Below are 21,415 nucleotides of genomic sequence, written 5' to 3' on the forward strand. Positions count from 1 at the left end.
TAGCCCTCCACATATTCAAAGATAATGCTATATTCACCAAGTTGCTCAGCTCTTGGAGGTAATCAGAAAACATGGATCCAAAAATTATGACCACAGCTGGAGTACAGAGACTTACCTGTATTGCTTCTTTATGTCATAGCCAACAGCATTTGTCTCCCAGATTTTTGTGGCTAGAACCCTTACAGTATTCAGGAACAGAACGAAGTTTAACTGTAAAACAGTTTATAGATTTAAGTTATTCCACTGTTATCCCTTTAGAGATACCTAATCAAGTCTGCTGGATTCCTGAAGAACTGGAAAGTTTTGAGGACATCAGTCAACTTTTCCTTATATCTGGAATTTTGAAGAAGAAGGTGATTCTCCATTGTTTTTCCCTCTCTCTGTCAAGCCAATCCAGGGTTAGAAGTTCAGGCTCTGCATCTCCCAGCATAGTTTCACTTTTCCCCAGTTGCCTTCCTGCCCAGCACCATCACAGTTGCCAAAATAGCTCTTTTTCCCCCATAAGCCAGGGACTGACACTAGAAGTGAGCAGGGCTGGAAGAATTCTCTTTGGACCATGGGAAGGGAAGGCAGGGATGGGCCCAGCTGCCCTCACCCACATACCGTTTTGATGTTAAAAGCCAATCCCTTCGACCCCACTTTACAGGTGAATGTGGCACACATGTAGCTGCTGCTGCTGTATCTAGTTTGGCCCGCAGTGACAATGATATGATAGCTAAATGCCTAGGTTAGAGAACTAAACTACGGGAAACTTCATGATTAAAAACCTCACGTAGGCCAGATCTACACCAAGCAGGATATAGCACTATGAAAGCAGTATGAAAGCAGTATATAAGGTAGGGTGACCATATGAAAAGGAGGACAGGGCTCTTGTATCTTTAACCGTTTCCTAGAAAAGGGAATTTCAGCAGATGTCATTTGTATATATGGAGAACCTGGCGAAATTCCCTCTTCATCACCACAGTTAAAGCTGCAGGAGCTATACTAGAGTGACCAGATTTAAAAGAGGGCAGGGCACCTGCAGCTTTAACTGTGGTGATGAAGAGGAAATACCCCCAGTTTCTCCATATATATACGAATGACACCTGCTGAAATTCCCTTTTCAATACAACTGTTAAAGATACAGGAGCCCTGTCCTCCTTTTCATATGGTCACCCTAATATAAGGAAGCAGGAGCCACACTACTGCTTTATAGCGGTGTTGAAGTGCACTGACAACTGTCGGGGCCCATTGACACCTACCGTATACCGCTTTCATCATGCTATATCCTGCTTAGTGTAGATCTGGCCGCTATCTCAAGTTGGAAGGCGATCACCTGTCCAATCTACTTTAAACATGGATCCGACCAACCCATTGTGCCAGGAATGTTACAAGTCAAGAACCCTTTTCATCCTCCATCAACAGTCATTCTGTGGCTGCTAGATAAGAAGTTGGAGATCATGCCAAGATTTAGAGGAGGAGGAGGAGGAGGAGGGCTTCTGTCTGATCCCTTGGAACAAGACACTATTGTAGCAGCCGAAGCCTGTTGCCTGGCTGAAAAAGCAGGGCAGGAAAGGGGAGAAAGAAAAAGCCCATTGAAATTTGCACTCTGTCAACTGAGCAGCGCTCGCGTTCACTACAGCGACTTAAGAGAAAGCTTGAATATTTGGCTTCATCTCGACGAGCTCAGAAGGAAAGCGCATTGCTCTTGTTCTCTGCTGTATGTTGAAATTGGCTCTGCTCCATCAACGTTACACGGAGGGAATCTACACCAGTCAAGTTAGAACGTGTCTTCCCGTTTTGAAGTGTGCATTTGGTAGTATTTTGCCACATGATGTTCAGTTTGTGACGTTTTATTGTTGTCTGTTCTCCGGGTTTTATTTTGAACTTCTCTGAAATAAGTCATTCTATTTGTTATGATGTGGCCGATTTCACTGTATTAGAGTTTCCTGTAGTTCTTAATTAAGTTGTGACGGAATAGAGTCTATAGAACATTGTTTTTGGATGATTTTAGTTTTGTAATGTAATCTTATATATTTGTAATATATTTGACTATTCTGTTTTTTTATTATTGTTTGATTACATATGTTTGTAATGGCTGTGGCTACACAAATAAACTTCTTTATTACTATTTAGCCAATCGCATTCCCGGGGGGGGGGGGCATGTTTATGTAATTTCCGCGTCCAAAGTTGGCGCCATTTTTTTTTCCTTTCAAGCCTCTTTTTGGCAGTCACTTCCAGTTTCACTTTTGGGAGGCTGCTTGCTGGATTGTTTGTAGGTGGAGGATTGTCTCGGAGAGATGAGGAAGTGGGAGGGGAAATTGGCAGCCCGGGAAAAAGAACAAACAGATTTCTTTTCTTAGTGTGGCCAAAAGGAACGCATTCCCACGGAAAGAGAAAAGTAAGCAAATGTTTTAAAAACTGCCACGTTTTAAATCGTTCAAAAACAAAACGTTCAATGACTGTAAAAACAACGTTTCATATACTAGTGTAGATCCCCTCATGGTGAAGTCAGGCATTCTTAAAGCCCGGGTTTTTAGTGACTGGGAAAAGGTACTTCTGGGGGGCGGAGGGGTAGAACCAACATCATTAGAGGAGGGCAATGAGGATGATCAGGGATCCGGGAACAAAGCCCTACGAGGAGAGCATGTTTAAGGGAAGTTGTACCTGTTGATATCTACCTTCCATGCAACTGTTAGAGCCACAATATGGAAGAACATTTCCCCATGTTCCCTTTAAAAAGCAATGTCCAAACCACAAACACAGTATATAAGGGTTATCATATGTCTCCTCTCATCACCTGTGATTGGGGCTGGAGATGGTGGAATGACAGTAAGGCCGTAGCTAGATCTAAGGTTTATCCCTGGATCATCCAGGGGTCAAACCTGTTCATCTAGGTGACACACAGGGGATCCAGTGCTCAGGCAGGGGCAAATCCTGAATGATCCCAGGATAAACCTTAGGTCTAGCTGTGGCCTACATCTCACAGTTAGGCAAGAGTGGCTTTGCTCCTCATCTCTGTTTATTCAGGAGGCTTCCTTCACCCCTGAGTTGCAGACCTCAACTAGAGACAGATCAGATTCTTGTTCAGCATTGACTAAAAATGGAAGCCATGCAAAATCTTACCCCAATAGCTACTAGAATTGGAGCTTGGTAAATCCACTTTATGTCTCCAGCACTGAGCTCCCAGCATCTGTGAAACCAAGAACATTTTCACATAAACTAACAGAGTAGGAATAAATAGTCATACAGTATATTCTTTCTGTGGCTGCATTAGGAACTTTATCACACCAGCGTTATACTGTGCAATCACTGAGAATTGCATGCAAAGGACTCCAAAGTTTTCCATCTTTTAATCTGCTTTTATTGTGAAGTACTCCCATGCATCCTGCTTTAATTGTGCTATAAAAGCAAAAGACTCGCTGTATTTTGATACTAGTTTTGGAGCGTATCATCCAAGCGGCCGCTGGGGCGCAGGAGCAGGATTTGAAGAAAAATTAAACAAATGCTTACATCTGTGGAAGCTTTAAAGCTAAAGACATCAAAATTGGCACAGTAATAGATATTAAGCAGCGCTTTAAGCATACCAAATTTGAATCGGTTTGGGTCATCCGCTGATTTTTTTTAATGATTTTTTTTTTTTTACATTTCCCCCCTTAAACCCACTTCCTAGTATGCAAAGGTTAGCAGCAACAACAACAACACCAACAGCTTAGTGCTGTAGGAATAATTCGAGGGAAACAGGTACGTGGGATGAAGCTATTGGTCTGATTCATTTTGGAGGGTGTGAAGGATAACAATTCTAGGCTTTTTAAAAGGATCCAAAGATCTTTCACTATTAACAAACCAATTCAGATTTTTGGGAGCAGAACAAATGAAACCCACACAAGGTGTTCACTGCCATTCTCATTGTAATTCCAGGCTGATCATTCACGAGGCAAGGGGCATGTCTACACCGGGCAATAGCCCAGGGATCGTCCCTGTGCGTCCATATGATGCACAGGAGATCCCGGGGGCAAGGAGGGATGATCTCTCCATTTCCCCGGGATATTGCCATACCCTTTTTTCTCGGTTTTTCCCACATGTGACCATGGGAGATAAGGAGCCAAGAGATCAGGATAGCCTTGAGCAGCCAGCAAAGAGGCTCTCTGTGTCTCCAAATTCAAAAGCAAGGACGGGAGGTGGAGGAAGAGGGATCAGAGTATTTCTGGATGCTTGAGCACTTTGCCACAACAGACAAAAGGTATTAATGGGGTTGTGGCGTTCCATCTGAGGGAAGGAGCCGGGATGGGTAGATTACAAACAGTTAAAAAAAAACTAAAATGCCATAGAATGGTTAAAATGTAAAACACAATACAAATATTAAAATACAACATAATGCAAAACAATAAACAGCATAGGAGTCGATAAAACAACCATAACAATCTAGAACTAGGGCCATAGCTAGACCTAAGGTTTATACCTGGATCGTCCAGGGGTCAAACCTGTTCATCTAGGTGACACACAGGGGATCCAGTGCTCAGGCAGGGGCGAACCCTGGATGATCCCAGGATAAACCTTAGGTCTAGCTGTGGCCTAGGTCTCTAAAATGCCTGGGAGAAAACAAAAAAGGTTTTGCCTGGTGCTGAAAAGATAATGTAGGTGCCAAGCAAACCTCTTTGGGGAGTTCATTCCATAAGTGGGTGCCACACCTGAGAAGGCCCTCTCTCTTGTAGCCACACTCCCAGCTTCCTTTAGCAGGAGCACTCAGAGGAGGGCACCCAAATATTATCTAAAGGTTTGAGCAGATACATGTGGGAGGAGACATTCCTTTAGGTACTCTGGCTGCAAGCTATTTAGGGATTTAAAGGTCAACACCAACACTTTGCCTTCCAGGCCTGTTTTTAGTTGATTTATTTGTTACGCTCAGAAGAAAACTGTGTCCCACCTAGAGATGCTGGCAAAGTTCACCTTGCTCAGGCCTGGAAAAAGGCGTTGGGATCTGAGTAATGCTCACCTCAATGTAGAAGTGAACACTAGAAACCCCCAGATTAAAATCCAAGTGGGGAATCTCCCAGGAAATCTGGGGTTCACCACAACATGGGACCCTTGGTTTAAGAGGGTCCCCTGTGGAGAATAAGCTTTTAGCTCCAGCTCATTTCAGTTCTTCAAGGTAGCCCCTTTGCAAAGAAATGGAGAAAAACACCACTCTTTTCTTTTCTTTTCTGCTAGGGGACTGCTGTGAAGAGCTGGCCCTAAGAGTGGTCCTATGCATAGCACAGGCTCTTTTAAACAAAAAATCTTTATAAAGAATAAATGATTTCCCAACTCTTGAAAATCATTTCTAACCAAGTATGAAACGGATAAAGGGAAGTTCTATTTTTCAATCATTGCATCAAAGCCCCATGTTGACTTCAAGCAATTGTGGTGAGCTCAACCATCATGCAAAGAGGAGGCTGCTGTCTAGGGAGTTTGCAGAATCGATTTCACCCTGAAACGCAGGCCTTCTCCAAGTGGCTAGCAGAGCATAAAGCACATGTCCTGCTGCTGAAAAGAGGATTTTGGCTTCAGCTCTATTTAGCACATCTAGCAAAAGACAGACAGAATGGAATAGGCGTGATGATAGCCGTATTTTTTTTTAGGAATGGCCACCATGCTGGCTTGAAATGATGGGACTTGCAGCAGGGCGCAAGGATGAGGAAGTCTTGTTTAAGAGACTTCCCATGGTGTGCTCTGTCAACAACTCCCATGAGTAATATACTCTTGTTGATGTATACCCACTATGTCCTATAGAAGCATCTTCTAACTATTAAGGTGAATGCATTATTATTATTATTATTATTATTATTATTATTATGTCTTGATATGGCACCAAAAAGATGACAATGATGGCAGCAGGCAGGCCTCACTGGGGAGAATGTTCCACTGGGTAGGGGGCACCACAGAAAAGGCCCTCTGCTTTGTTGCTGTCCTCCAAACCTCCACCAGAGGCAGCCCTCTCGTAAGAACATAAGAAGAGCCCTGATGCTGGATCAGACCAAGGGTCCATCTAGTCCAGCACTCTGTTCGCACAGTGGCCAACCAGCCATCGGCCAGGGATGAACAAGCAGGACATGGTGCAACAGCACCCTCCCGCCCATGTTCCCCTGCAACTGGTAAACACAGGCTTATTGCCTCGAATACTGGAGACACACTCAAAGGTTGAGTGCAGTGTGCAGGTAGGTTCATGCTTACCTGTGTTATTTGCTATACTGGAGGCCACCTTTTTCTTTCAGATAATGAACAAATATACAAGGCCCTCTGCACACTCCACCAACAAGAGGCGTGTGGCGGCTGAATGTTTTAGCGCAACCTGAAAGCCTAAAACGTTTTTTGTTTTGTGTTTTAAGCAAGTGACATTTAGTTTAAATCTCAGCAATTAACCCGCAGATGAAACAGAGGTCCAGGAAAGAAATGCATGGTTGCCTTCACATAACAAAATAGGAAGAGGGGACATGTCACTTCCACCAGTTAGCAATTCATTAGGGCTGAGACAGATTGATTCTAGAGGCGAGTCGACTAATTAATAACTGTGTGTTTAAGGCTACATTTTGCTAACATCCTTCTTTTTCCTGATGCAGCTTTGACTCACGGTAATTGTGAGAACCAGAAGAGTACCCTGTGCAGCCTAATTGTTTTTGTTCTCTGTGACTCAATGACCATGTTCAGACAACATGCTAAGCCATGGTGGTTAGGCATTTTGAGCTAAACATTATGGCTTAGCGTGTCGTGTGAACCATTCCTAACCAGGGTGGCTATATAACCACGGTTTAAACACACTCACTAACCATTTGCTGCAAAAGGGTTAGCGGCCTAACCATGAACAGGCCCAGAGAGAGAGACAGCAGGCTGTCTGAAAGAAGAAGGGCTAGATCCTCACTGGGAGAGGATGAGGCATTACCAAGAATCAGCAGCAGGGCAAATAGGGGCTTTCTATGTTCTCTCAGTCTGTTCTACACATGCACATATATTTCCCACTGGTACCCAATGTGTGACTTGGATGGCCTTTAGGCCAGCCTACCCCAAGCTGGTGCCTTCCAAAAGTGTTGGACTACAACTCACATAACCCCCAGCCAGCATGGCTGCCATGGATCATATACATGGCTGGAGGGGTGACTTTGGTTTGGTGCCTCACATGTGACTTAGAAGTGATCACACTGAAAAAGAGATGGGACACCTAGGGCCTTCCTAGACGAGGGTTTAGCCCGGGCCCGGGCTCCCTGCTGTGCATGCAGATGACTCACAGGGTATCCCAGGGTCAGGCCGGGCTAAACCCTCCCTTGACCCGTGATAACCGGATCCACTTGTGGCCTGGTTTTTCCACAAACCGGGGCTGTGGAAGGTCTAACTACTTCCATGGCTTTTCCCGGCTGCTCGCTTACTCACGAGTAGCCAGGAGGAGCCGAGCACTGTGGCCATCGGGCTGGGGGTGGTGGTAAAATCACGGAGGGAGATGGAGGCCGGGGGGGGGAAGAGCGAACCTGGCAGGAGAGATGGGGGGGCAAGAGCGGAGCCAGGGTGGGGAGATCACAGACGGGGGGACGGAGGGGGCATCGGACATGGCGAGCAGGCGAGCGAGCTGTGGGGGTGGGCAGGTGAGTGAGGGAGTGGATGGGCGAGGGGGCGAGCGGGGGGCATCAGACATTGTGGGGGGGAATCGGGGGCAGGGGAAGTGGGGAACCCCCCTTTTTTTTAAGACCTACCTTTTTGTTGATGCACTCCTGTGCACATGGCCCCTTTAACTTCTTTAAAAAAAATGCAGGACACGACGGGGCTTTCCTTTCCCCGTCGCGTCTGAAGTCTGGATAGGCGCGACGGCCCATGCTAATTGTAGCACGGGCTCGCCGCACCTGAAGGCCGGATTACCAGGTAGGTCTAGCAAGGCCCCTATACTTTTAAGGTTTCTAATGCAGGGTAACATTCAACAGGCTTTAAAAAATGGTACCAACATAGAGGTCTTCATCTTGCCTGCTTTAGAGAATTCCAATTCAGCCATCCAGGAGAGGAATCCTGGAATTGCAGAAAGATGACCTTCTATCATCTAATGATGTCCCTTTGTTTGGGGGCAGGCCGTGGGGGTTGGATTTGGGGAAACATACTCTTCAATTGCTTGGAAATAGTAATATTACCCCATTTAGTTTCTGTTGATTCTTTTCCTAGTCTTTGCTAAGATAACGACTGCCACATTTTTCTTTACTTCTGTGCTCCAGCCCACACATCCCAATCAGTGCTATAGACAGTTCTAAATAATGGATCGCTCTTGTATCTTCAAAGGGAGAACAACCACGGCTCCTCCACTCTGGCATGGCAGCATGAGTTATTTTTTTGCACCAGGCTGAGCCAATTAAGGCTGCAAAACGCCTCTTCCATTCCATCTCTGTCTTCCACAGACCAACACTGAGGTGTGTTGCTCCGGGGGGGGGGGGGAGGGGGGATTAACATTCAGCCTGAACAAAAATTCTGGCGAACATGAAAGTTTGCTCACTATTTTGTGATGTTTTAATTGGTCCCAATAAAGAGATTCTGCTCCCTTTTGGATTCTATCGCAGCAACTTCCCCCTCCCCCGACCCTTGCCACAAGACTGTGCGAAAGAGGGCCTGTATCTGACAGCGGCTGACATTTCAGAACTCCTTGGAGTTGCATTTGTTTCGCAGAAGTTTTTAAAGGAAAGAGGCCCCTTTCTGTGTGATAGTCACTGGAATGACAAAGTCTCCCAAGGTGTAGCAGTGGGGCGCTAATTTAGATGGCTTTTTGGAAAGAAAGAAAGAAAAAAGATTAGACAAATTTACAGAGAATGGGTTTATCAACACCTCATGAGCCATGAGACTGCAGTAGGGCTACCAAATGGTCAGGAAAAAAAATCTGCTGTGCTTGTTGTTGTGTCTTTGCTGTCTGGGTGATCTGCAAAAAACAGCCCGTGAAGTTTCCCCCCCGCCACGTCATGGAAATAATATAGTCTCAGAATGCCTGCAAATCCAGACACTGCAGAAGGAGCTGGTAAATTAAAGCTGGTAATCTTATGTGATAGGCATACCAGGATGATCAGAGATCTGGAAACAAAGCCCTAGGAAGAGAGACTGAAAGAACTGGGCATGTTTAGCCTGGAGAAGAGAAGATTGAGGGGAGACATGATAGCATTGTTCAAATACTTAAAAGGTTGTCACACAGAGGAGGCGTGGGTTGAGAGACTAGCTCTGGTGCCATTAAAAAAAATTAAAATCTTTAATAGTTCTTGTCTGTGTCTGGAATGAACTATTAAAGATTTTAATCATTTCTAGTGGCACCAGAGCTAGTCTCTCAATCCGCGCCTGCACAGTGGTGCCTCCTTACCCTGCTAACTACACACACAGAGGGGGCCAGGATCTCTTCTCGATCATCCCAGGGTGCAGGACACTGAATAATGGGCTCAAGTTACAGGAAGCCAGATTCCGGTTGGACATCAGGAAAAACTTCCTGGCTTTCAGAGCAGTACGACAATGGAATCAGTTACCTAGGGAGGTTGTGGGCTCTCCCACATTAGAGGCATTCAAGAGGCAGCTGGAGAGCCAACTGTCGGGTATGCTTTGAGGTGGATTCCTGCATTGAGGGAATGCATAGGCCCCTTCCAACTCTACTAGTCTATGATTCTATGATATGGAATTTCCATGTACTACATAAGACCGTTGGGAGCAACTGACAGGGGAAGGAACCCTGCTGGCTGCTGTAGGAAGGAAATGGAACTTCATCTGATTGGGCAAGATAATCCTGAGTGACTGACAGATAAGGAAACTTATATCCTGCTCTCTCCCCTCCATTGTGGAGGCACCCAAAGAAGCTTGCAACTAAAAATAACAAAAGCAGCAAATAAAGCAATTATTTAATTAGAGTAGAAAATAAAATCCTATTCAATAAAATACAGAAGAAGCAGCAAAACTAAAAACCAAGATAAAAAATCATAACTAAACAAAAAGAAATGTCTATATCGCAACTAAATGAAAGGCCTGTTGGAAAAGGACAATTTTGAAGCTGGCACACTGGCAGAGTGTAAAACAGCCTAGCTTTCTGGGGACCATGACAGAAAAGGCCTTCTCACATATGCCCCCTCAGCTGTACCTCAGAAGGCAAGAGGATGTGGGGAAGAGCCTTCACAGATGATCTCAGAGAGTGGGGCGTTTGGTATGTGGGGAGGCTGCACTTTAGATATTACCATCTTAAGCCCATTAGAGCTTGAAAGGTGATAATCAGCACTTTGAATTGCACCTAGGAACCAGTGTGGTGTAGTGGCTAAAGTGTTGGACTGGGAGTCGGAAGATCTGGGTTCTAGTCCCCACTCAGCCATGGAAACCCATTGGTTGACTTTGAGCCAGTCACAGACTCTCAGCCCAACCTACCTCACAGGGTTGTTGTTGTGAGGATAAAATGGAGAGGAGGAGGATTATGTACGCCACCTTGGAGGGAAAAAGGCAGGATATAAATGCAATCAATCAATCAATCAATCAATCAATACCAGGTGCAATAAAGAAATAACATGTTCTCAAAACCTGGGCCAGTAAAAACAAATGCAGTAGCATTCTGCACAAATTGGATGTTTCTAGACAGTCTTCAAGGGCAGCCCCATATAGAGTCCATTATAGCAATCCTATCTAGTTGTAACAAATGCATGTGATCACAGCCAAACCCGATCTGTCCAGGAACAGGTGCAGTCAGCACACCTGTCAAACCTTAGGCAAAAGTGCACCTGGCCACAACTAAGTCCAGGACCACTGGGCTGCAAAATTGTTCAGCTGTGTCCAACCCAAATGTTCTATAGGGCAGGTTGGATTCAGAGCCAGGAAAGAAACATTGGTGAGAGAGAAACTAATGTAATTCCCTTCTGCTCTCTGCTCATCCTTCTTGAATGCAAAGGAACAAGTTGCCCTTTCCTCGTACATGAGATTCCTGGAGACGAAAGCACGTACGCAGCAACCACACCATAGAATTGATTGGAAACAAACAAACAAAGCCACAACAGACACAAGGTTAATGCTTTGACTTTGACTGGGGAGTTAATCACAAAGTGTAAAACCACAGGTCCATGCTGGAGGGCAGGCCGTATCCTGTTCCCTGTTTGCTCCGTCCTCCATGCAGAAGACTTGAAGGAGCAATTTGAAATTTGATCCTTCTGGGGAGCCAGAATCATTTGTCTTTTCCCCTTGTCTTGGTGGGAGCTAGAGATGGAATGATATAATTATATATATATGTGTGTGTGTGTGTGTGTGAGGGAGGGGGGGGAAAACAAAATTCATTTTGCCATCTGTTTTTGGCTGGGCTCTGTGATTTTAACAGCTGTGTGATATAGATTTAGCTTCTATCATGACAAGTGTATGGCAAATACACCATACTGAGCTAGAGAGCTGCCTCAGGTAGCAGGTGCTGAGGGCCGTGAGCAGAAGCGATGGAGGACAGAGCTGTGTGTGCCACACTGAGGTAGCCTGCTACCCCCAGCTGTGCTTTCGTTGTTGAAATAAGGTTTGCCTCCCAATCCAGGCAGCTTCTATTCTCATTCACCTCAGACAGCAAAATATCTTAGGCCAGCCCTGAAGGAAAGCATCACCTGCTGAATTTTTGTCGGTCACACAGGAGTTGCAAGAAAGGTGTGTCCACACACACAAAAGATGACTCCAGACAAGAGGAGGAAGAATACAGAAAGATTGTAAGGGCTCCTTTCTGATGGCTGCCTTCTTCCTAGGATGAGAAAGAGGGGGAGGAATCGAAGCCCCAGTGCTAAAAGCAGGATGAGGCCTCTCCTATTTCCACTAGGAGACAAGAGGCAGGGAGATCAGCTGAGCTGTTTGTCCTCAGGTTTGTGAAATTTCTGCAGCTGATGAAAAAGAAAGGCTGTGTGCAGACCGCAGTTCCCTTGGACGGCTGAGCTAACGAGGAGTCTAGTACATGGTGAAGAATTAATCACCCTCACAAGCTCAGTTATCTTTTAAAAGAGAAAAATAAAGTTTAAATTACCTTTTTTCCTCAAGGGAATCTTTTCTAACAGATACCCATTAACTTTTTTTTTACATTTATAGGACTTCTGGCACATTGTGCATTTCATGTCTGATCCTTAGCCAGTTTCTATCTTATTCTCCTGACATTTTTTATTTATTTATTTATTTTTATTTATTTATTATTACATTTATATCCTGCCTTTTTTCCTCCAAGGAACCCAAGGTGGCATACATAATCCTCTTCCTCTTCTCCACGTTAGCCTCACAACAACAACAACCCTGTGAGGTAAGTTGGGCTGAGAGTCTGTGACTGGCCCAAAGTCACCCAGTGGGTTTCCATGGCCGAGTGGGAACTAGAACCTGGATCTCAAATTTGCAGATGACACAAAATTGGGTGGGATATCTAATACCCCGAAAGACAGAAACAAACTTCAAAGTGATCTTGATGGGCTGGAGGGCTGGGCTGAAATCAACAGAATGAAATTTAAAAGGGATAAATGCCAAGTTCTACATCTAGGAAATAGAAACAAAATTCACAGTTGCAAGATGGGGGATACTTGGCTCAGCAATACTACAAATGAGAATGATCTTGGAATTGTTGTAGATCACAAGCTGAATATGAGCCAACAGTACAATATGGCTGCAAGAAAGGCAAATGCTATTTTGGGCTTCATTAATAGAAGTATAGCTTCCAAATCATATGAGGTACTGGTTCTCTCTATTCGGCCCTGGTTAGGCCTAATCTAGAGTATTGCGTCCAGTTCTGGGCTCCACAATTCAAGAAGGACGCAGACAAGCTGGAGTGTGTTCAGAGGAGGGCAGCCAGGATGATCAGAGGTCTGGAAACAAAGCCCTATGAAGAGAGACTGAAACAACTGGGCATGTTTAGCCTGGAGAAGAGAAGATTGAGGGGAGACATAATAGCACTCTTCAAATATTGAAAAGGTTGTCACACAGAGAAGGGCCAGGATCTCTTCTCGATCATCCCAGAGTGCAGGACACGGAATAATGGGCTCAAGTTACAGGAAGCCAGATTCCGGCAGGGCATCAGGAAAAGCTTCCTGACTGTAAGAGCAGAAACAATGGAACCAGTTACCTAGGGAGGTTGTGGTCTCTCCCACATTAGAGGACTTTAAGAGGCAGCTGGACAACCATCAGTCAGGTATGCTTTGAGGTGGATTCCTGCATTGAGGGAATGCATAGGCCCCTTCCAACTCTACTAGTCTATGATTCTATGATATGGAATTTCCATGTACTATATAAGACGGTTGGGAGCAACTGACAGGGGAAGGAACCCTGCTGGCTGCTGTAGGAAGGAAATGGAACTTCATCTGATTGGGCAAGATAATCCTGAGTGACTGACAGATAAGGAAACTTATATCCTGCTTTCTACCCTCCATTGTGGAGGCACCCAAAGAAGCTTGCAACTAAAGATAACAAAAGCAGCAAATAAAGCAATATCAATTAGAGTAGAAAATAAAATCCTATTCAATAAAATCCAGAAGCAGCAGCCAAACTAAAAACCAAGAAAAAAATCATAACATATGAGGGATATATATGAGGTAAGTACTTAAGTTTCATCATACTTAAGTTTGGCTGGATTGTACCTTTGATAACCAACTTTAAAAAAAGAAAAGGAAAAGGCAAGCAAAAATTACCTTCATGCTATTATTGATATAGTTCCTGTGGAGGCATCTAGGGCACCACCTAAACCACTTTTATAAGATCAGTTTCAGTTTATGTGGCCTGAGGATGTGGGCAAGGTGCTTGGAAGTGTTCAGCCAACCATGTGTATTCCTGATTCTTGCCCATCTTGGCTACTTATATCGAGCCAAAGCAGACTGACTAGATATATTCAGGAAATGATAAATGCCATGGTGTCATGTCTAACCCTAGTGCCCCTGTTTTGGGAGAAGTTGTTTCAGGTAATCAATCAGAATCAGATTCAGAACTAGAAGACGCAGCGCCAGACACCAGCCAGCCTGTACCAGTGGGGGAGGAAGCTCTCACGGGCGATTCCCCAGCTGGGAGTCAGCCCTCTCCAGAGCTTATCTCCTCAAGGCCAAATCCTACACACTCAGTGGGAAATGAGGTTTCTTCCGGGGGTGAGCATTCCGACAACCTAGCTGAAGCTGAAACACATGGCACGAAAGGAAGGCGTGAGAAGGTCCAAGAGATTACACCAGAACCTGCCACCCGAAAAAAGGCACTTTGAAGTTACGGGTGTTTGAGAAGTAGCTTCTTATTCTTCTTGAACGGACAATTGTCTTGCTTAGTTTGCATAGTTTTGCCTAGGGGGACCAAGAGGCTAGACTCTATTCAGGTAGACGAGACACGTATATTGCTTAATAAAGCTTTGTGGATTACTTAGCAAGCCTCGTCATTTGCCTCCCATCGAAAGTAAGAGCGTCATTTGCCTCCCATCGAAAGTAAGAGCGTTCTAGGAAACACGACACTTGGCTACCTAAATGTTGAGTATTATAAACCCAATAAGAATGAAGAGTCCAATAAGAACTAATTATAGCCCTGAGTAATGCACTGTTGTAAGATTATACCAAGTGATCATGATTCTGCAAAAGGTTCCAAAAGATACCTCCAACATTCGTGATTTTAAACTGCCCTGGAAATTTTTAATTGAAGGACAGTACGCACATGTTTTAAATAAGTAAGTAAACTTCCTCACCTGAAAAATACAATACTTCCCAAAGCTCATAGACATTGCCTATGAACAGATGTTAAGATGCCCCCAGTGAAAATGAAAGATGTATGTTTCTGACAAACATCCATAAAATAACTAGGATGCGAGTAATCGCTTGTGAGATCCACACCTTTAGCTCATCCTGAAGGATTGATGGCAACACAGGGCACAAAAGTGTTCACGGCACGGCAGAGGAATTCACAGAAGGGTGTTCCATGAGCACTTGTGGCTGAAGTGCTGGGTTCTACTTCAGTATGCTTGATGTATTCCTCCCTACTAGGCCCTAATTCTCACTGACATGGCAAACCTGGGTCTGGTCTGTGCCCCTTCAGATTGCAAATTTGGGCTGAGATGGTTGAATCCTCCTTCATAGAATAACAGAGCGAGGCCGGGGAGGAAGAATCCATTTCCAAAGCCCTGCCAGAGGGGCCAGCTGGAGGGAAATAAGTTTGGCAGCTCCAAGGATGGCATATTTTCCATTCTTTGTTAGACATGACAGGGAAATTAAAGAACTTTGGATCCTGTGGGTCCAAAACCGCCATCGATTCACCCACACGTTTTACATTAACATTCTCAGAAATGTGCATTCCAAATTTATTTTCTCCAAACAGCTCTATCTTCTCGCTTTATGTGAATGGATTTAAAAGATAGAGGGGGGGAGAGAGAGCTTTCTTGAATGGTCGCATGGCAGGTGCCCTAATATTAAACAGAAAGATCAAGCAAACCCTTTCACCACTTCCGCTTACCTTGCATCTGCCACTGTTGTTCGGACCACTGCCCAGGCCACTACAAATACTGCTGGAAACCCTAAAAATATGGGGTGGGTGGGTGGAAATAATTGCCAACTGTTAGAACAGATCCGCCTTGAGGAACAACAACAAAGAGTCTTGATCTAAGTATATCAATGTGAAATTGCTGAAATACAATTCCTCAAGAGATTCAGTTCTACTTCCTGTGGTATGAATAAAGACAAAGGGGTTATTTTAATCACACTACATAGGTTAATACGCTCATCGTTGCATGATATCTGTGTACCACCCAACAACATTTGGTGAATGGTAACTGTTAAGGTAATTATCACTGTCTGTATTTTCTGCATTTCAATTCCAACACAGTTTGCATTTCTACACCCACCCACCCACCCACCCACCACGTGAATATAAATCTGCCAATTTGGGTTCAACATTTCATGCGTTGGATAAAGTGGACAGTGTCTATGAAAGCTTATGCCAGAATAAATGCTTTAGACTTTAAGGTGCCACAAGTCACTGGGCTCAACTTCACCAGGCAGGATATTCCACTATGAAAGTGGTATGAAAGTAGTATATAAAAGGCAGGAGCCACACTACTGCTTTATAGTGGTACTGAAGTGCACTGACAACTGTTGGGACCCGTGACACATACTGCTTTCATACCACTTTCATAGTTTAATATCCTGCTTGGTGTAGATGTGTCAATGGGCCCCAACAGTTGTCGGTGCACTTCATTAACACTATAAAGCAGTAGTGTAGATCCTGCAGTGCACTTCAGTAGCACTATAAAGCAGTATTGTGACTCCTGTCTTTTATACACCGCTTTCATTGTGGAATATCCTGCTTGGTGTAGATGAGCCCTCTGTTGCAACAGACTAACATGGCTACCCGTCTGGAAATTGCCCTTGAGGAATGAAACAGTAATTTAAAATTGCTTTCTTCTCATGCTAAGGAAAAGAGTAGAAGAATTTAGAAGGCACTGGCACAAAGAAGGACGAAGTCCTTCCTCTCCACAAAGCAGAACTTCTAAAAGATCACTTATCCAAACTCTGGGCGCTTCTAGACCCAAATTGCACTCTGGATTCAAACACTGATCACCCACAAAGCACAAGATGAAGCTGGGAGTGCAGAGACAAGTGTGATCTGATCAGGGATAGTTCAGATGTACCAGCAGGACTGGAATAGGAGGAGATGCTGTCACTGCAGGTGAACTGCAATAGTCGCTCAGCCCTCGTAACAGGCAGAAGCTCTAACACTTAACTTTCTACATGCGGGGTGGGGGGGCTGTTTTCCTCCTAGCATTGCATGTGAGGTCTGTGAAGGCATATTGCTTACAACTCCACTCATGGAAGCCTCCACTGGATCAAAAGGCTTTCCATCAGCAGAGGGACACCAAATGGACACAACCATCATATAAAATTAAAAAATGGAACTCAAATTAGTAGTAGCTTAGAAGGCGAGATTTAACGCTATCAGTCAGAGAAAAAAGTATATAGGGCTTATCATAACTATCATGGCGTTTATCACAATGCTTGAAGTACACTTCCTTTCCAGTGGATCTAAAACCATCCCACTTTTTAATGGGCATAATTGGATCTGACCTAATTTGAAACAAAATCATCACACTTCCTTTTTCCTACTTCAAGTACTTTTCTGAATAATGTTGTTTTCTACAGTATGTGTACAAAGTGTACAAAATATATGAAATGTACCTTTCATTATTCTGTAAAACCACTCTGATATTGAAGAAAGAAAAAGTTTCTTCCAGTACTGAACTGTTGCCATCGTTAAACAAATTTGCCACATTTATTTATTGCATTTCTATACCGCTCAATAGCCAAAGCTCTCTGGGAGGTTTACAAATACTTTCCCATCTACCATTTGATTAAGGTAATTTAGATGCATCTGCGTCTTATGCACCAATAAGCGTAGAGCAGAGCATTTTTGGATTTAAAGAATAAAATAGTTTTTAACACGTTTTTCAAACACCAGAACTGATCTCTCTTTTTAGCATCCACATTTATCTGGGGTGAACCATACAATGGAGACTATTTTGATTTAACAGCTGGCCCATCTATTCCATCATCCTGTTTCCTACACTGGCAAACCATATGCCTAGGGTGACCATATGGAAAGGAGGACAGGGCTTCTTTATCTTTAACAGTGGCATAGAAAAGGGGATTTCAGCAGGTGTCATTTGTATATATGGGGAACCTAGTGAAATTCCCTCTTCATCACAACAGTTAAAGCTGCAGGAGCTATACTAGAGTGACCAGATTTAAGAGAGGGCAGGGCACCTGGAGCTTTAACTGTTGTGATCAAGAGGTTCTCCATATATACAAATGACACCTGCTGACATTCCCTTTTCTATGCAACTGTTAAAGATATAGGAGCCCTGTCCTCCTTTTCATATGGTCACATTAATTTTCTTAATATGTCTATTAAGAAAATTCACTAGAGAGCTCACAGCTGCATTTGTGATAAAAAGACCACACTATTCTATTGTAGGTGGAGGTAAAACTAGAGCTGTACAAGGAAACCTATGGTGTCATCAATGCTTAGAGGTAACTGTCTGATAAGCATAACTGCTGTATGTTGTCACACAGTTTCAGTGCATGGATCCACACATTTCTTTAATAAAGCCATATCATCACAAGGGACTTACTATTAATCAATTTGGGAGATCACCTCTCTCTCATGGTGACTTAGGTAGGGTGACCATATGGAAAGGAGGACAGGGCCCCTGTGTCTTTAACAGTTGTATAGAAAAAGGAATTTCAGCAGGTGTCATTTGTATGCATACAGCACCTGGTGAAATTCCCTCTTCATCACAAGACTTAAAGCTTCAGGAGCTGTACTAGAGTGACCAGATACAAAAGAGGGTAGGGCTCCTGCAGCTTTAACTGTTATGATGAAGAGGGAATTTCACCAGGTTCTCTATATATACAAATGACACCTGATGAAATTCCCTTTTCTATGCAGCTGTTAAAGATATAGGAGCCCTGTCCTCCTTTTCATATGGTCACCCTACATATGCCACCACGCAAAGCACGTGAGCAGGACACGAGTGCAAGAGCAGCACGCTCCTGCTCCTATTCCCCAGTGATGGATATTTAGATCCTGGAAGTGGTACACAGACATCAGGACAAGCAGCACTGCCTATTCAGTCTTCTATTTAATGTGAAATATGAGATTACATGGGAATAAGCCGCACTGAACACACTTTTGAGTAGACCTGTGCAGGATTACAACTGTCAGTCTGGATTCTGACCCATTCATTTGGAAATATGTGTAGCCCACCTTCTGACCTTGCAGCTTATAAAAATCAGTAATAAAACAACGGGGGTAATAAACTAAAATTGCAAATCCATGAACTTTAGAATGGACAACGCTAATCTAACTTCAAATGGAAAGAGATTTTTGGAACGAGGCACAATGTACCTTACCCCAGCCTGTTAAGATAAAACCCCACAGGTGCTTGGTATCCGAAAAGAAAGCCACAAATATTAAGCTGTGCAGGTAGAGGCCTTCAACCAAGATCCAGTAGTAGTTGGTTGTCAAGAAGTAAACAAACATCACCACGGTAATCTTGCACCATACCTGTCAATCCATCCAAAAGAAAGAAATCCAAGTGCTGTAATTGCAGAAATCATTCAATCTAACAACATACTTGCAGACAGACCCTAATCTTCTACCTTCCAATGTCTTTATTAGTTAGACATCACAAGGCATCGAAGCCAAGACTATACCATGCTTTATGTTAATCTAATTTCAATAGGTTTTACTGGTGTTTCCCCAACTTCCCCATATTAATTTGAATGTAACCCTTGCGAGAAGAACAATAACCAGGCATTTAATTTATTTATTAATTAATTACATTTCTATACCGCCCAATAGCCGGAGCTCTCTGGGTGGTTCACAAAAATTACAAACATTCAAAGTATAAAACAACAGTTTAAGACACAATTATTGCCAGCTCCTTAAATTGATTGATGTGTTTCTATACTGCCCAATAGCCAAAGTTCTTTCAGACCAGCTCCACACTTTGCAGCCATTTTGTTTGTCTTAGCTTGACCCTGTGAAAAGGAGGACAGGGCTCCTGAATCTTTAACAATGGCATAAAAAGGGGGATTTCAGCAGGTGTCATTTGTATATATGGGGAACCTGGTGAAATTTCCTATTCATCACACCAGTTAAAGCTGCAGGAGCTATACTAGAGTGGCCAGATACAAAAAAAGGCAGGGCACCCGCAGCTTTAACTGTTGTGATGAAGAGGGGATTTCATCAGGTGCTGCATGCATACAAAAATGACACCTGCTGAAATTCCCTTTTTTATGCAACCGTTAAAGATACAGGAGCCCTGTCCTCTTTTTCATATGGTCGCCCTAGTTTGTCTCAGCTAAACTGGTGTTTTCTGCAACAACGTATAAACTGTGAATTACAGATGTGTTTCCTTAAATATTCAAATAGACCTGTCTGGGAGCTGCAACTCAGTTAAGGCTTCCAGATGCATATTGAAAGGCACACATCTGTTGCTCACGCGTTTTTATACGCCTAGCATGTCAGTGATGACCAGGGAAAAGGGCTGGGCCAATGGGAATACTGAAGTTGCTTCCTAGGCAGTCTCTGCATGCCCAAATGGAAGGCTCCCAAGGGCGTAACTTGAAGGCACTCACTGAATCAGACTTTGGGCCTATTCAGACAACACGCTAAGCCATGGTTAGGCCGCTAACACTTTTATAGCAAATGGTTAATGAGCGTGTTTAAACCGTGGTTATGTAGCCACTGTGGTTAGGAATGGCTGACACAACATGCTAAATCATGGTTCACTCGACACTCTAAGCCATAATGTTTAGCTCAAAATGCTTAATCACCGTGGCTTAGGGTGTCTTCTGAACAGGGTCCATAGTCTCTTCCATCAACACCGCTGCCTTCAATCCTTGCCATTCTGTTCTTCAAAGCACAATAGACCCCTGAATCTGGCATAAGAATTGACCTTGTGGGAAATCTACTATGGATCATAGTAGATTTCAGTTCTGGGGGAATTCTGGGGTATTTGATGCTAATTAATGGAATATTTTAATGGTAATTTTATATATTTTGTTATGTAAGCTGCTCAAATATTTTGTTATAGAAAGCTGTATACAAGTAATAATAATAATAACAATAACAATAACAACAACAACAACAACAACAATATAATCAAGCAAGCATGTGGTCCTGCCAGCTGGGTTCTTTAAAAATATCCTCAGATACTGGCTGGATAAAATAATATTTATCAGTAATTCCATTAACGCTAGATGGAGAAACCAGAGTAAGAGGAGGGGAGACGTACTTACGTACTGAGACTTGCCCATGCCTGGAGCCACTATAGTATTTCGTAGGTCACCCATGAGCAGCGAGTCCAGCTCTTTGACTCCAATATGAGTATGAACTACCTTGTCTTTGATAAAGATTATGGTAGCTCTGAGCATAAAAGATACAAACAAATGCAGATGTATGTAGTTCCGGGTGCAATGGAGCCTCCTGTGGGAGGGAAAGAACTGTTAAAGTGATTATAAGAATTTATGAAGAGTCCTGCTGGATAAGACGGTAGGCATCACCCAACAGGGCACAGAACCTTGGCCAATTCCGTTGTGACCTCGCCGATTCTGCTATGCGCAAGATTAATGGCGATTTACCACTTTTGGGATAGAGTGACCATATGGAAAGGAGGACAGGGCTATTTCAGCAATATCTATTCGGGGAAATGTGCAGTTGGGAACACCTTAAATCATCTATGCCAGCAATGTCCATGGGGGGAATTGCACAATTGCGCTATAGTGCTTCAGCGGATTTGAGGGTGCATCAGGTGCCTTCCTACAGGAGGCATCTGTATGTGAGATTTTGTTCCGTTCCTGAAAACACCCAAGTGCTTATTTGCACCACTCCTTTTTCGGTGCACCTGGGGTTTTCACTCCTTTGTGTGTAACCAGGCATGGTTTTGATGGTGCATGGGGTGCCTCCC

General features: G+C 43.8%; 1 protein-coding gene across 1 annotated transcript in view; it reads right to left on the reverse strand.

Annotated features, from left to right (window-relative positions):
- The window catches only part of PTH2R (parathyroid hormone 2 receptor), a 63,864-nt gene that overhangs the window by 15,986 nt on the left and 26,463 nt on the right, over positions 1-21,415 (reverse strand). The window contains exons 7-11 of the mRNA XM_063115873.1: positions 20,748-20,934; positions 18,855-19,008; positions 15,403-15,463; positions 3,106-3,172; positions 116-210 (exon numbers count right to left, since the gene is read on the reverse strand). Coding sequence (XP_062971943.1) covers positions 116-210; positions 3,106-3,172; positions 15,403-15,463; positions 18,855-19,008; positions 20,748-20,934 — 564 coding nt within the window. The remainder of the gene's footprint in view (positions 1-115; positions 211-3,105; positions 3,173-15,402; positions 15,464-18,854; positions 19,009-20,747; positions 20,935-21,415) is intronic.

This window comes from Elgaria multicarinata, chromosome 2 (genome assembly GCF_023053635.1).
Source record: "Elgaria multicarinata webbii isolate HBS135686 ecotype San Diego chromosome 2, rElgMul1.1.pri, whole genome shotgun sequence".
Lineage (NCBI taxonomy): Eukaryota > Metazoa > Chordata > Lepidosauria > Squamata > Anguidae > Elgaria > Elgaria multicarinata.